General features: G+C 39.8%; 2 protein-coding genes across 4 annotated transcripts in view; one reads left to right on the top strand and one right to left on the bottom strand.

The window, feature by feature from the left end:
* On the top strand, positions 1-16,249 carry LOC147168481 (protein NSUN7-like). The gene is made up of 10 exons (XM_086084797.1): positions 1-116; positions 1,413-1,565; positions 2,666-2,849; positions 4,022-4,253; positions 4,672-4,833; positions 4,908-5,009; positions 7,089-7,224; positions 8,710-8,854; positions 14,266-14,458; positions 14,820-16,249. Exons 1-10 carry the CDS (start codon positions 1-3, stop codon positions 15,182-15,184), a joined length of 1,788 nt encoding a protein of 595 aa, XP_085940923.1. The 3' UTR covers positions 15,185-16,249.
* The window catches only part of apbb2a (amyloid beta (A4) precursor protein-binding, family B, member 2a), a 39,544-nt gene continuing 37,557 nt past the window's right edge, over positions 15,277-17,263 (bottom strand). For all 3 annotated transcript variants that reach the window (XM_086084795.1, XM_086084794.1, XM_086084796.1), the window contains one exon: positions 15,277-17,191. In XM_086084795.1, coding sequence (XP_085940921.1) covers positions 17,015-17,191 — 177 coding nt within the window. In that variant the 3' untranslated portion in view covers positions 15,277-17,014. The remainder of the gene's footprint in view (positions 17,192-17,263) is intronic.

Genomic DNA, 17,263 nt, shown 5'->3' with positions numbered 1-17,263 from the left:
ATGAGCCTTTTTGCCGTCATGCTCTACGACTTCCAGGACAGGAAGTTCTTCCCGCAGGACCGCACGAGGGAGGAATCCAGACAGGAAGTCAGAGATGTGGGGAACTATCTCATCAGGTAGGGAATGAAGAAGGTGAGCTAGCCTGGAGACTATCCCAGCTGACTTCAGGCGGGCGGCGGAGAAATGATCACCAGCCGATCGCAAGACATATGTAGCCAAAACAAGTATTGATCCTCACATTTTCAATTTAGTCTTCAATTAAACTAACGTGTATTTTTGGGGGGATGTCGGAGAAAGTCTGAGTACCCGCATAAAACTGCATACACTGACTGGAGACATGAGAGCTCCTGGCATCACTCACTAATTATATGACATAGGTCGTGCTGCGCCTTATAGGATGCTTTGCCACCATCTTTCTGCTACGGATACATGAAGGAGAGGAACTTTTCAAAAGTAGTAATTGGTGGTAGGCTTGCAAAGTGTTGGCACCGTAGTGTACTTGCTTCAATATGTGTGCACCTGTATTCTATTAGTTCACCACTAGATGGCAATAAATTCTACACATTGTCGCTTTAAACACTGAACTTATTTACTTACAAATATATATATTTTTTAATTGTAATGCATATGATATATAATTTTATTTTTAATTTAACTTAAAAATATAATTATTTTTTATGTAATTACAATTCATTAAATTTGATTATAATATATATCTAATATATATTTTAATTTCAATTCAAAAATATTATTATTAAATAATTATTTACTTACTAAATAAATACAATCACCATTTATATATATATATCTATATATATATATATATATATAAATAGCCTTCCAGCTGACCAAAAGAAAAAAAAAATTTTGTCTCCTTAATTGCAGCTTTTGTGATAATTGCATACTATTACATCATGATGTTGATTTGAATTTGATTAACTCATTCACTGCCATTGACGGCTATAGACGTCAAAAATAAATTTGAACTATTTCTATTAGTAACATTTTTTTTCCACTTCTGTTAACAAGAGTATGAAAACCTAGATAAAAAAAATATAGTATATTTAGAACAGATATAAAATTTGTGATTAATTGTGAGTTAACTATTGAAGTCATGCGATTAATTACAATTTAAAAATGTATTCGCCTGACGCCCCTAATTTTTCGCAATCTTTTCTCCTCCCCCTCAAAAAAGATCATTAAAAAAATTACAAGGTTTTCATACTCTTGTTAACAAAAGTAGAAAACAATGTTAAACTAATAGAAATAGTTTAAATGAATTTTTGACGATAATACACGTCAATGGCAGTGAATGAGTTAATCATTGAGTCCCAGTAAAGATGAACAATTGCAAAAACGAAAAGAAAAAAAAGACCACTCTAACTGTATACTGTACTGTATGTTGTTTTCAGGTCTAAAACAAAGCTGGAAGCCTCACTGGCCCGATATAGAATCAAACGTGACCTTTCATCTATTGACTGCATCCTGCCTGAGAGTGTGAAGGTGAAGCAGGAGAGATCCAACAGGCTTCCACTTTATGCATGGGTCAACACACTCAGGAGCAGGTCAGCGCCACGCGCACACGCACACACATACTCATGCACTCCCGCTGAGGAGTTGAATAGTTGTGCACTAAGTAACTCTCCTTTTGCCACTGCATGCAGACTTTGGAGATTCCTTATATTTTATAGCCCAGGTGTCCAGCTGACACCCAATTAAACTGCCTGTGTGTGTCGGGGTGGGTGAGTGTATGTGGCTGTGTTACAATATACAAAGGTGTCTTCTGGACAGGGTTGATGCACTCAGGTGTAAATCGCCCCAGTGAGGACAGATTCAATCAGCAGCTACCCTCAGCCAGCTCTGAGATCGGAAAGGTCACACCTGGGATGCGTGCCAATATGTGTGCGGCTCTTAATATTTTTGACAGCACATAAGACAGATATAAAGTCCTTTTAAAAAGCCACAGAGCATTTCTATTGTGATATATATCACTCTGGAATTAGAGGGCAATTTAGGCAGCAACATTTTTTAAAAGTGGTGGCTGCGGACTCATCTCGACTGATTTCACAACAAGCAACAGTTTGGCAGCTAGAAAACAATTTCTCTAAAAAGAGGCTTCAAGATGTAGTTTGTTGCAAATTAAACGTAAAACAAAGAGAATTACATGTCGTGTACTTAAAACATGCTAACAAATCAAATTGATAGTTGTAATTACAGAAGCTAAATTGGTAGCCACATAATAGAACATATTCATAATAATTATTATTATTACAGTATTATTATTATTATTATTAGTAGTATTAATAATAATAATAATAATAATAAATTAATGTATTTATTTATTTTTATTTAATTATTTTTCTACACTCTAAAAACAGTTGGGTCAAAGGAAACCCAACTTTGAGTCAAGAAATTGGTCTTTTAGTGTAGAACAACTCATAAATATTTGTCAGATCCTTTACTTGGGTCAAAACTTTTTGTTATTTTGTATAAAACAACCCAAAAAGTTGGGTCAAATTGACCCATAAAATGGATTTTTTTTTTTTTTTGTAGTATGGGTGGCAGCTGGAACAGTTTGTGTTTTTGTGAGAAGAACGACCCATAAAGTGTATTCTCTCCTCCACCGCCCATCTTTTCCTCACCGCTATGTATACTTCGCTTCCAGTCTGGATGAAGTCCAAAGTGTGCTGACGAGTGCGGGCCTCTCCCAGGTGAATTCGGTTAAGCAGTTGGAGGGGCAGACATTCTGCCAGGATCCCAACTGTGAGGATGTGCTGGTATTCCCCGCTCAAATGAAAGCAAGGCTGGATTCCACCAAGCTGCTTCACAACTGTAAACTCATCATGCAGGTTCAATGCACACACACACGAGGATCTTTGCAGCCTGGTATCAGTGTCCCTTGATATTTATAGCTTATGTCTCAAACTGATTACAAAGCGGCATGCAATCCCTCATGCCAACCAAGATGAGTTTGCCCGGAAACTACTGTAATATTTCACATCACTTCCTTACATCATATCATGCTTCAATTTGAGCCTTAACAAATCTCCTGTCACATTTGTGTGCGTCACTACAATACAGTTGTTTCATTCCCAACATGTATCAATTTCTCAATTGCAAAAAAACTATTAATCACAGCTGCTTGTTGATATTTGTTACATGTGATGATTCTCCATCATGTTTTTGTCCTGCGTGTTTTTATTTTTAAATGTCAGATATCATCGAACTATTATTTTTTATCAAAATATAAGATTTTGACTGTAACTGGGTCATTCCAGAATTTTTTTTCCCCCACCATACATTTAAATGTCAAATAATCCATGCACATGCACTTGTGTAAATTATTGTTGTCCTGAGACAAAATGTTACTGTAAATGGCTTATTTTTCTCTCACTCTCTTGTCCTCTTTACTTTTTTTTAATGTCATCCTTGTAATTGTTAAAACATGTTGGAAATATAAATAGTTATGCTCTGAAGTTGCATCTCTCAATTTACACCCACCCAAAACTTTATTAGCCAGCTAGCGGAACAGAAAAAAGTGAAGCTCAACAGAAATTACATCATTAAATTAATTGGGGTATCCATGGGGCAAATATTTAAAATGTTTTAAGCTGTGATGGAGTGTTTCACCCATACCAACTCAACCCAAAGTATCTCAATGTTACTATTTAGCCATGTTTGTTCTTGACCAATTAGCATAGCAGCTATCGTATGCTGGCTGGCATGTACTATTAATGCTAATATTAGCACAGCAAAAATACTGGTAAATATGACAAAATAATATAAAAAGGATAGAGTTGAAGTTTGAGAGAATCAAATAACAAGATGTTGTCTTATTAACAAAAATATATATATATATATATTAAGTTTGACTTTTTCAAAAATGTTGTTGCCCAACTCTGGAATGACGCTCTAATACAGTCTGACTCTCTTTCTCTGTTTGAATTTCACTATTATACAGTTTTCCTATTTATTTATTTTAACTTTACTCATGTCTCACTGGTTCTGTATCTGTTTGCAGGACAAGTCTTGCAGCTTGGCGCCGAACGTGGCGATCTCCCTGCTACCAGACGACGGGGACGTCCTCATAGTGGGCAGTTTCTCTGCCCTCACTGTCTCCCACATGGCTTCACTCATTCAGGAGAAACATAAAGCCAAAGACAACAAGTCCAGAGTCCTTGCTTGTGTCAGTGGTCTTACAGACGCTCAGAGGGAAGCGATGCAGCAAGCCATCGTCCTCATGGGCTGCAAGAGTAGGCATGAGCTGTCTTGTCAGTAGTTAGTGGCTAGTTAATTTATTCTGAACAATGTGTAGGCAATTTATTCTTACCAAGAACATATTGGCTTCTTGATTACCTGACTTGTTTGGCATCATTATACAGATATTAAGTCATATATTTTCATTCACACTCATCTTGCACATTCAAAGAATATATAATTCAGATGAACTTCTGTCTGATGGGCGTGCAAGCAAGAATACCAAGTGTGTGGCAATTGGGTGTATCTGCCCATCATTTTTATCAGTGCATTTAAAGCTTGCGACGGCTAACCCGAAAAACTGCTCAGCAAGGCAAGGAAAAGCAGAATTGAAATAAGGCATGACTCCTTCTTGTGACTGTCTCCAAATGAAAGTAATTTTGTCACTTTGCTGTCTTTGCATGATTTTTTTAGATGTGAAGCTGATAAACGAGGTGTTCCAGTCTCTCACCGGTGGCGACAAACGTCTTGCAAAAGTGCGGCTTATCCTGTTGACTCCCAACTGCTCCTTGTCTGCAGTCAGCAATCCGCTTGAATTCATGCTACGAGAGAACAGAGGCACTTTAGAGTGTGCAGGTGTGTGTTTTTTTTCTTCATAAACCACATCACACTGAACCAAAAAAGTAATTTTCTATGTTTGTTACATTCAGACGCCGGCTTGCTGCAGGACTTGTCCCAGGGTTCTGTGGCCCAGAGCAAGCTGGAAGCCCTGATAGCACAGCAGCGGGAAGATATTGATCATGCATTAAAGTGTGAGTGTCGTAACCGGCTTGTTATCATGCTGAGACACACACACTGACACAAAAGCACCACATGCATGAGCTCTGTGTGGAGCCGAGCTCACCTCTCTGTCGGAGTGCCTAATTACCTAATCTCATACTAATAGAGCAAGCATATGCTGTTCCTAGGAGATTGTCTGTCCTTAATTAGATATGTAAATGTTGGTCAGCATCCATGTTTCATGATGCATATATTGCACAACCTAAGAGCCAGTACAAGGGTTTTATAAAAAAATAAAATGCTGCTCAGTGACACTGCCATGTGCTATATTCCACGCCATGTGGAATATATGCAGCCGTGCTGTACATACTCATGTGTATATATATATATATATATATATATATATTTAGGAGTGTATGTGTGTATATGGGTGTGTGCAGTCCTCATGTATGTACTTCTCTACACATGTATACTTTCTTATTGCTGCACTTCTTATTTAACTTTAATTTTATCTCTTTCTATTCTGTTGTTTCTTCCTTACTGTAACTGCAGCTGGACGGAGTCCAGGAAAAAGTTCCCCACGGGGAAAATAAAAGTATATCGTATCGCATCGCATCGCATCGCATCGCATCGCATCGCATCGCATCGCATCGCATCGCATCGCATCGCATCGCATCGTATCGTATCGTATCGTATCGTATCGTATCGTATCGTATCGTATCGTATCGTATCGTATCGTATCGTACTGTAAGGGAAGTATTGTTTGAACAACATTTTTATTGTTGTGGTTGTCGGGCATTCATTATCTCAGAAAGTTCATTCAGTTTGCACACAGTAAAGGAAATTAAAGTGGATTTAAGAGAAGATTAAATCTATTTTGCTGTGATTCTTCGTCAGTTGAGGAAAACTGGAAAAGAGGAAAACTGAAATTTTGAAAAAAAAAAAAAAAAAAAAAGGACACAAAGCAGTCTAACTGTTCAGATGGGTGGAGTTAGAGCAGATAGAAGAGGGCATTTGCACCGCTGTGTGGGAGGGAACACAGCCGACTCCCGGCCAATCGAAGCGGCTCCCCTCATTAATCTATTTAAATTCAGTGTAGAAAGAGTCTATATGTGCGTTGTCTATATGGCAGAAGAACTCATTCGAGACCATGCAGGATATCGTTGCTCGTAAAATACGTTGACATAACATTAAACATGACTTTCACTTGAGTGCATCTGACCCACGCTCATTTGTTACATTCAGATTGTTTTGTTTGTGTCAGTAATAAAGCAGTCTCTTTTCTTTTGCGGCCATGAAAGCAGCTGCTCGCATCCTGCTGCCATCGATCAACCCGCCCTAACATTTCTGCTCGTCTAGATACTTTCGAATGGGGCTGTTAATTAATGTTCGGTGTGTATTGAGTGCCTCAGTCCAGTTGAATCAATGGTCTCATTTCAGTGTGTCATGCTCAAACACCAACTTCCGTATGCCCCTAATGTCTTTCTAAACACAAATACCAAAATGTTTCCATCACACATTTCAGTTTTTGACGGATTTTTAAGTCAATAAAATTTACTCAGTTTAAGAAAAGGAGTGTTGTTTAGAACTGACAAGGATGAAGAATATTCTGACGAGTTACAAAAAGGACAGTGGTGCCCTTGAGATAGGAGCGCCTTGACTCGTGAGATTTTTTTTTTTTTAGATTTGTGCCATCACTTGGCACCTCTGTGATTTGCTGAAAAACAATTTGCTTTTTCATCGTCCTCACAGCAATAAAAGCATTACTAAGCGTTATCTGGTGTCGACTTGTCAACGAGCCGAGTTGAAGTGAGCTGAGGAATTTCATTCATTTCTTTGCTGCCAACTTTTATTTAGAAACCTTTTTAGGAGCGTATCGGTTACTTGTAGATTTTTGCAGCAGGGCGGTGTTAAAACTGCTAGCAAGATTTGAAAGTAGCCTCTCTTTACTAATGATTGACATGTCATCAGTCACACCCCTTTGTCTCTGATTGGTTGTTGTTCCTCATTCCATAATCCTAAATTTGTAAACACACATTCCAATGAATACATTCAACCATGCATCCACTCATCGGGCTAATTTGCAAAAATGTTGTTGTATTTTTTTATAGTTCCCAAAGTTTTGTCAGTTGTTTACGCAACCTGCTCGTCACACGCAGAGGAGAACGAGGATGTGGTGACCAGGGCCATCGAGCAGGCTAACATGATGCCGCAGCAGGGATGGCGGCTCGGAAAAAACGAGTTGAGGTCAGTCCGGGTTCGCGAGCAGACTCTCTGCATGGTTCGCCGTCTCTCTCCTTCAGAATGTGTTTGCTGTGCTGTCAGCCTGCTGAGGTCTTCGCCTCCCTCCAGGTAGACTTCTGTCAAAATCTCATAACACCTCCAGCATGAACTGAAAGGTGCAACCGCATGCTTTTAAAAGGCAGTGGAAAGGGCGGAATACACAACTCTAGTCAGGTTCACTTTTTTGAAATATGATTACTGTATTTATTTATATTCGTTTTGCTTGACTTTCTTGAAGTTGGCAGTACATAAATGTGGAAATTTTCTTTTTTGTAGACTGACTCCTCAGATGTCCTTTTGCGGGCGGGAAATGCCAAAGGCTGCATTGAATAAAACAGAACTTTTGTTTTTGTGATCGATTCAACTGACTTTCTACACACAGGCAGCATTTCTTGTAGAACTTGAAAACAGCTCAACAGCACTTTTAGACTATAAATTTGGCATGCTAGTAGAATAGCTACATATGTTATGAGTGAGGCAAAATTTTAGGACCTTAAGCTGGATCTCAAAGATATCCAATAAATGCTAAAACAGCTTTCTATATTTGACCATTTGCACCGAAGGAAATGATTTTTGAATGGAAGTGGTCGTGACCCGGAGCGACTTAGTGACTTAGTGACTGTAATTTTACAAATTAAAAGTTATTATTGCCCATAGAGCCATGGAATCTATTAATCTATCTAATCAATCTATCTAATCCAATATTTGGTTTACTCCTTTGTCTGTCTGTACAACCGACCGCAAAGCAAGATATGACCATTTTATAAGATAATCGATTAGATAAAGGACTTTACGCTGTATGAGATTCAATGGATACAATACAGGCAAGTGGCTCTTTTGCCGTCCAGTGTCCCCGAGGGGGCGTTCCCATGAGGGCTGTGATGTCACGTGAAAAAGGTCAATAGCATCTTCCTAGCCTACAATAGTTGCTCTACTAGTATGCTAATTGCTAAAGATGTCATACTAGTGTGAGGTTTTCCTTAAAGGGGAAATCAACCCCACCCCACCAAAAATCTTTACAATAAACATGTTCTGTGCAGCCCCACCAGTCTAAATACAGTATTCTGATTAATATTGCTTTAGCTTTTTTTATCAACATCAGAAGGCGACCATTTTGCCACTTGCTGTCGGGTGAAAATGACATCACAGTTGCTCAGGTCTTAGGTGTCACAGCTCAGCTTCAGAAAACTGGTGAGCTGTGATTGGTCGTTGCCTGAGCCCTGAGCAACTGTGATGTCATCTTCAGTCGACAGCAAGTGGCAAAATGGCCGCCCCCTCAGATGGATAAAAACGGCTGGATTTTGCTGCATAACTCATATTCCATATATAGCCTAATATGTGTATTTTATTCAAAATGTTGTGCGTGCAAAACGTAAGTGTAGTTTTATTTTAGAATAAAACTCCTACTTTAACTTTTAACTCCTCCTCCTTTGTGTTTTCTTCATCAAGACAAAACCAAGCCCTGTATAATTCTCCAGACCGAGCAGGAGGTCGTGAAAGGCAAAAAGGAAACGACTCCTTCTTCAGATTGGAGCCATCTGAGCTGACTAATGGTTGCTTCCTGGCTCTTCTCATCAGAGAAGCGAGAGTAAAGGTAAACATATTTTAGAAAAGAACACAATGCCTTTTGTTTTCTCATTTACAATGAGATTGAAAGCAGCTCTTGCTTCACATTTGAACAAAGATACTTGAGCTTGAACTCAGAACTGTCTGTTTCCACCACATTTCCACATGTTCCCTCAGAAATATGTCATATGCGTATTTTTTAAAATTATATTATGAATGTGTTTTGGTGTGGGAATTAACGCAACATCATTCGTCATGATGAGGTTAGATTCATTTGCCCAGGTTCAATCAGCGAGGAAGAGTGAGATGTGTGATGATTTCTGCTAAGAAGGGGAGTGGTAAGAAAAATGAATCAGCGACTTTAGGAGGGCATTGTCCTGGTGGCCTTCTGCATCACAATCACGTACTGTGTGTGTGGGGATGTGAGGAGGTAATGAAAGACGTTGGAGCGAGGGAGGCTGAAGCATGTCTTGGAGTTGATAGTTTGAGACATTAACGAGGGATGTTGTAAAAAGAATGCTGTGATCCACAATGAGTTTCCCAAAGTCTGATGAAGCTTTTATTTGATCAACACCAGTAATTGAGAGTTTATTGATACTCTTATTGCCTCATAAAGCTGCTCTCAACCATTCTGTTTAAGACAAAATCCATTTCTGCATATATACGTTTGATCCTGATTTGCCTCAGACTGCGAATTGGGCAGCAATTGAAATATTTTTGTTTTGAGGCTTGTATCTGAACAAATCTCAACAGCTCTGTCATCTATTGCTAAAATATGACTTAGGAAGTCGACAAAAAGAAAACAACACAGACTATTATTTGTTTGTAATACAAAATTAAAAGGTTTGGATATTGAACAGCCACTCCCAGTTGACGTTTACAATCAAATTTACATAAAACAAGGACAATTACACGTTTTTCAAACAACCACAAAGCTTTTTTTGCCTTGATGAAAAATGCACAACTATTATAACCAATGACACCCAGTCAAACAAGTCGCACCTGCACCTTGAAGGAGCAGCATAATGGCCTCTGAATGGAAGCAAAAATGTTTGCAATCTATTTATTATGTCATTACTGGAAATTTTTGTATAGACAGCAATTTTTCCTTAAAAAAAACAACAACAACAAATGTGCATATCCATTCATTTCAGAAAGGAAAGATAATAATAATGATTTGAGATGGTCACAGTTCGGAAATGGGAGGCTGTTAATGTTGAATAAACATTTTTGACTAGCAGATACAGCTCCGACCACCACCAAGCATTTGCATCTTTCATACACCAATGTGAGTAGCACTGGAGGCAATGTGTGAAGTGCCTTGCCCAAGGACACAATGACGCATGACTTGGGGAGAGCGGAAATCGAACAGCCGACCTTCTGGTTACAGGACGGCCGTCTCTACCCCTGAGCCACGGCCGCCACAAATGTGTTCAAATTTAGCCATTCAAACATAACGTTTCCCCCTTGCAGATTGTCAAGCAGAGAGGCAAATGGGTCCCATTTTTAGAGTATCTGGTATGGCCCGGCCAGGGATTGAACCCACGACCTCCCAGTCTCAGGACGGACACTCTACCACGAGCCACTACAGTTAAACATATATACAATTAAACGTATTTCCCAGTCAAAAATGTTTACTCCACATTGGCAGTTTCACGCTTCTGTAACGTGGCCACGACATGAATGGAACATTTAGGCACTGCAAGGGAGTGTAGCAGTGACTGGTGAAGGTGCACCATCAGGCCTCATCAAACATGTGATCCTCCTCTTCCTAATCTGCAACATTACACACATTAATGACTTATTCCTTCTCATTAGCAAAAGTACTTCGGATTCAAGAGACTCCGCCGTAAGCCGCTTTACCCCCGCTGCGTGCGATGGCGGTCTGTTGCACTGTAACGCAATCTCCTCCTGGACCGTCCATCATGTTTGATTCCTCTCCATGGACAGGAATGAAAAGATAATCAAACCATTGTCGTGGTGCCTCAAACGGCGACCCCCCACTCACACACACACACATGCACGCACACCTGCAATAAACTCAGCTAATCAAAAGTTATTGTGGCCCTCTGAAAAGTGCCATAAAAATAGCAATTATCTAAGTGTTTGACTGCTGTCTGGCTTACGTGTGCTGTCATGGATGTGGACATTTAGTTCTTTATGGGCTTTCCATACAGAAACAGTCGGGAACAATAAAGACTGGGAGATTTTCTTGGGAATGTGGCGCAAATCGGAACCCAAAGTTGTCTTGGAATGGTGAAAATATGAGATTTGTACTATTTTCTAACATTTTACTTGAGGTGAGCTCAGGCCGTGTTGGAGGAAGTGAGCGATTTACCGAGGTTGGTGGGCGGAGATGGAGGGGGAGGAGAAATTTATGGGGGCTGAGAAGGGGGAAGAAAGTAAGACGAGGGAGAGTGTCTGTTGAATTATTCAATGTCCGATGTCTGAATGAGTTAGCATCAATGAAGTTCAGGGCACCAAACAAGGTAGAACCCGCTTTACCTGTGCGCCCTCGGCCCCATCTTCACACGTATGCATATATTGTACGCACATGCGCAGTATAAGCAAACATACATGTTTACCTGCCATTTCCGACATCTTGCGCAAACACTGTTGCATGTTTGCATGTCAGCTCAAGCACTTACAAATAAAAAGCAGCAACTCTCTGTGGTGCCCCGTGGTGAATTATTCAAGTGTTGAGGGAAGCGGTGTGTGCCACTGATGAGACTGCAGGTGACCCTGCAGCCGGCAGCAAGGACGTGGCGCCACCTCCCACGGCTGTCACTTTGCGGAGGGGCTCTTTGGAAAATGTGTTTAGTGTGACATTTACGTACTGGGGCTGTCGCTGTGGATCTGGCAATTCTTCAAGTTTCGTTACTCTAAATGCTAATTGAAACCGTTTCAAGGGATCATCAAACAAAACTGCACAGAAGCCTGACTGGACACATTATCAAATGAGATGCAATGGAAAAACTAGAGTTTAGACCAGGGGTCTGCAACCTACGGCTCTAGAGCCACATGTGGCTCTTCAGTCCCTCTCCTGTGGCTCACTGTGGCTCTCTAAAAAACTATTAAGTACAAATTATTATTATTTTTAAACATATACTGTATATATTTTTTTAAGATGCAATATTATTTAAATTAATTAATTATTAAATAAAAAAATGAATAATTAAATATTTTTAAAAATGTCAGAAAAAGAGAGGCATATGGTGGATGACATTTTTTTTAATGCCTAAAAATGTCCAAAAAGTCACCATAAAATGCCCAAGAAGGAAGAGGAAAAGCAGAAAATTTGCATAAAATGTGCGTGAAATTACCAAGAATGACAGAGAACTGTAAAAATAAATAAAAGAGGCAGAAATCGTTCAAAAAGTAAGCAGAAAATGTCCAATAAACAAATTAAGATATCACAAAAATAACATATAATGTTCAGAAAATTGCCAAAAATCTCAGAAAATGATGGGGGGAAAAGGCAGAAAAAAATAAATAATAATAATAATATAAAAAATTGCCATAAAATGTCCAAAAAAGGAGGAAAAGAGGCAGAAAATTACCATACGTCAATAAAATTGCCCAAAATTTCTGAAATTTAACAGGAAAGCAGAAAAATAAAAAAAGACAAAAGGTAAAAGAAAATAAATGTCTACAATCTCATAATTTTATGTCGAGGTGCAACTCTAATTAGCTCTTGGGCTGTCAGTACATTAGACACTGAACAATAACACACTGTTTCTTTCATCATAATCTTCAAATGTTTTGCAACCCCAGACAGATTTTTGGTTATTAATTTGGCCTAAAATGGCTCTTTTGACAATAAAGATTCCTGACCCCTGGTTTAGACTTAGACTTTTTTTTGTAAGTACCGGTATATCATTCACTTGCTCTTGGCTCGCCAATTGACATTGGAGCAGCGTTGCAAAATTAGTACCTGGCCCAAAAAAATTTTGGGCCCTCAGCATCAGTTTGAGAAGTTTTATGGCCGTCACACTGCTTTAATGCTCAGTACAATGTTACGTTATGCTGTCCTTAGCAAGTTTTCGAGACAGGATCTGATCTTGATAAACAACACAGCGCTACATTCTATAAGTGTGCAAAATTGTCTAACTGGTGAGGACTGAGCTGCTAGTTCAGCCTGGTTACATCACATCCCCTCAATCCATCTTCCTCGTCTCCTACATGAGATCTGTTGTACATGTCTGTATGTGCAAAAACATTTTCCAGGCTCTTGCTGTGCTCCCCTTTGGGAGCATGGCTTGAGGCTTGTGTTTTTCCCATCCCCCTCACTAATGTCTTAATTTCTTGTCTAAGATCTTGGAGGGCTGAGAAGCGAGTACCGACAGGTCTTTCCATCCTGTCTCCCTCTGTTGGTCATTGTTTTTCACGTTTTTTGGAGGGGTTCCTGTTTCGTCAGTTTTGTAGCTTTGTAGATGCAATAACAATAAAGATCCAGTCATTCATTCATTCTGGATGGCCATAAAGCTTCCCAAGGTGGCAATGAACTATAGTTAGGATGTAAAAACTTGCCAGACAGAAATTTTGCAAAATCCCTCCAGGGTCAATTGGAAAGTCATAGTCAGAATGATATGCTTACAAAAAAGGTCAAGTCATTGAATGCTGATGGCCTCACGTCTGTCTGAATGACACCAAGTTTATAATAACTTGGGGACACCCTGTATTGTTATGTTGCCGTACTGTTTTGAGTGCAAGTTTTATCGAATTTGTTTAGTCCCCCCACCCCCCGCCTCCACACACACACACACACACACACAAAATCTTGAAAAGAGACATAAGATAAGATGAGAAGGTTATCTTGATGATTTCAAAGGGCGTCAAAGCACACAGTAGACATTAAAAAAATATATATGAATAATTGAATACTGTAGAATAAACATACATAGTAAGAAACTGTTATATAAGATGGCATGCAATTTTATTTATTTTTAATGCATTCTCCCCTAAATTCAGAGTAGTTCCCGGGTGTCTTATGCTTAATGTCTGTGAAATGATTTTGCCAAAACCCCAAAGATCAAGAGTTATGCACATATTTATGCAGCATTTTTCTTATCTTGCCAACATCAGGCTATTCCGAGGCCTCATGCACAACTAGGTTTATACAAATATAAATAAAAAGTACATTTGCCATCATATTTTCCGTTTACCAACGTTCCCAGAAGGTGAAGAAGTGACATTTTATTTGTGCTTCCATCCATCCAGTAGCAATCCGAGCAATTGAGTGATCTCATGTCATGTTTAATACAGCTCTTGTGTTAGACCACTTGCACAGGTGTTCCTAATCAGTTATTCTTTGACATGGATGTTGTTTTTAGCAAGATGCTAGAGATGGATATATTTTGTACAACCAGTCTGATGGATGCTGTTTGTTTACATGTACAAAACATTTTCACATCATGTTCTTTGTAATCGTCTTCACAGCCCGAGCATGTGGCAGAAGAAGCATCGCAGGCTGTGCAGGCCAAAGTGTTGGCCAACCGTAAACCGGAGCGTGTCAGGTCCAACCGGCCAATCAGAAAGAAGCAACGTGGAAAATCCGTCAGGCCAATCAAAGTGACCGTCGCTAAGCTACCAGAGCATCAAGTCCCAGAGAAAAAGCGACAGTTACCACAGGGTAAGATTTGTGATGGATTCAGCCAATGGGAGGAAATCAACTGTAAAATGTTGCTTGTTACTAGTTCAGAATTTAGATGTTTAGTCTTCAACTGATTCCTTGTCATTCTTTGAAATAATATAAACTTTTTTTTTTAATTGAGATGGGAAGTAAAATAACAAGTAGGCACACCCTCTTTTAAATGTGTGCAGAATTAACCAATCACATTGAAACTCATGGGAGTCAGCACACCTGCCACCATTTTAAGTGCCTCTGGTTGACACCCATTAAATTTGATAATTTCTAGTAGGCTTCTCCTGAATTATTATTTTTTTTTTACCTTGACACTTTTGGAATTTTTTTTCTTCTTTTCTTTTCCCAGGAACTCCCCCCAAACCCCGCTTACAGGCACCACAGCTTTCCATCTCTGCTTCCCACAGCACCCGAGAAAACTCCAGCTCAGGCCCCCCCAAAACAGAAAATAATCCAAAAGTACACATCATCCCCCCCGTTTTGAACTCCGTGATTCCCACAGCCACTCTGGTTCCGACACCTCCCCCTATCACCCCTGCGACATCTGCAGTCCGTCCCAGGAGGGTCCATCAGTTGGTGCTGAAACCCGCCGTTATCGTCCTGCCTCCTCAGCAACTTCCTCAACCGCCACATCCTCATCCTCGACTCCACAAATGGAGGACCCCGGCGCCAATGTTACCCGCCTCGCAACATAAGCTGCAGTTTTATATCTGAGTCTATATAAAATTAAGCTAACCAATGGATGAAATAATGAAGCTTGTGGTAAAAAATAATAATTCTATAAGACACACATATGCAAGAGGCTGCAGCTCCTTTCTTTCTTTTGCGAATGCCTTTTTATTTTCACAACATATAACATTTACACTGTTGAAATGTGATGACGCAATTTGAAATGATTTACAGCATAATCCCCCTCTCTTGATTGATTTCATGTAAGTTTGGACCACAATCACTGTTTGTGAGTGGAGTGCAGGTGCTGACGCGCTGGCCCTTTAAAAGCAGTGACCTCACACTTTTGACTGTCTGCATGGAAAGTGCATTAACTCGTGTGTATGTTTGATTCAAAGTGTGAGATGACAGACATGGGAAGCAAGCAGGATATTTCACGTCCAGCCAAATGCAGAGGTGCCTTGAGATACAAAGAGAATTGTATTAAAGACACCCACAAGCGGTGCCTTGAGTTAGCTTAATGCTAATGAACAATGCAAAAACAGCATAGACAGGCTAACGAATGGCATCTATGTAGTGGTGTTACAACATGTTAGGCAATGGATATTAGAACACAAATGTATACAGACAATATAACAATGCTCGGGCATGTATTCTTTATCCTCTGTGAAAGGTACAGTAGTTGTGAAACTCGTCTTCATTTGTGCATGACTGTATTATACTGCCCCAGGTGGCCAATTCAGGCACACCGGACGGAGACACATTTTTTTTAATAATGAAGCACAAAATGTTTAATTAAATGTTAATTCTATTATTATTATTATTATTATTATTATTCAATGTCCTGTGTCTGAACGATCTCCTACACATTTTTACAAAGTGCAACGCTACCAAGTGCTATTCTCCTTATTATTACATTTAAAAAAAAAAAAGTTTTTTGTGTGGAGAAAAATGATATGAGTGTTTTGAGTTACAAGCGTGGTCACACACTCGTATCTCAAGGCACCACCGTCAATGAAATGATCTGCCCTCTCTTGATCCCATATGAAAATTTTATGCGTAAAGATTCCTGAGGACATAGCGACATTTTGACTGCTAGCAATATGACATTCTTTATTTTCAACCCAATATATGGAGAATATTTTTAGAGTATTTCCTAAAAAATAAAAAATAACATAAAAAGGAGGAGTTGATTTTCTTGTGCCTATGTTCATCCATTTATGGTCGCGTGGAGATGACTTGTGCTGACAGCATCTACTTGATGTGTTTCCACCACTGGTGAATACTCAGAATCACATCAACATAAAACCATCAAGGTAACATGCATAATCAAAAACCCACGTCTATCATCGCTCCCTCTCTTGTGCCCGAAATGATACTCTTCCTACACATATTCCATTGTAATTACTTGATTATTACAATCACTTCACACAATCATCTGCGAAGGTGACTTCTTTTCCAGCTTCCCTTCCTTCATATAATGTATGGAGTCATTTAAATGGCATTTAGTGAAGTTGCTGTAAGGTTCTGGTGACACACACCATGAGGCTTAGGTGACTCCGCCTTTCAGTCAGATGCTGATTGAGTGTGAATATAAAGCGATTTCATGAATCAGTTCTGAGCAGCATCAAGACTGGAGAGCACTTCCCCCCCCCCCCCCCCCCGAAAGCCAAATAAGTTTTCCTCTTCAATAAAAACACCTTTCATCATCTAGCACGTTTGACCATTGTTTTCTTTTTTTTTGGGTGTTGTCCAGAGTGCTGTTCGCTAACATATATGTACATCACTGGTTACCATGGCAGCGAAGGTGTGAGTTGTTTGGGTGGTGGTGGTGGGGGTGGGGGTGGGGGTTGGTGCAGTGCTCACTGGTGAGGGTCATTGCTGAGGGAATTCCGATGGCTGTTTCTTGGTTTTCAGAGTGTCTATGAGAGACTGGACGCCGCGCTTCACGCTGGTGCTCACTCGGCGGCTCACCGAGTCGGCGGCGGGCGAGGACGAGGAGCCGGCTCGCTGCGAGGGCGGCCTCGCCACCAGACACTTCTGATAACGCAACTAAAGGGAAATCAGCAGAAAGAGAATTTTCTTGATATTCCAGTTTCAGTTCCGTTCGAAATACACACAACT

The sequence above is a fragment of the Leptonotus elevatus genome, chromosome 9 (genome assembly GCF_054856555.1).
Source record: "Leptonotus elevatus isolate MCC_2025b chromosome 9, RoL_Lele_1.0, whole genome shotgun sequence".
NCBI lineage: Eukaryota > Metazoa > Chordata > Actinopteri > Syngnathiformes > Syngnathidae > Leptonotus > Leptonotus elevatus.
This window is presented reverse-complemented; position numbering and strand designations above follow the sequence as displayed.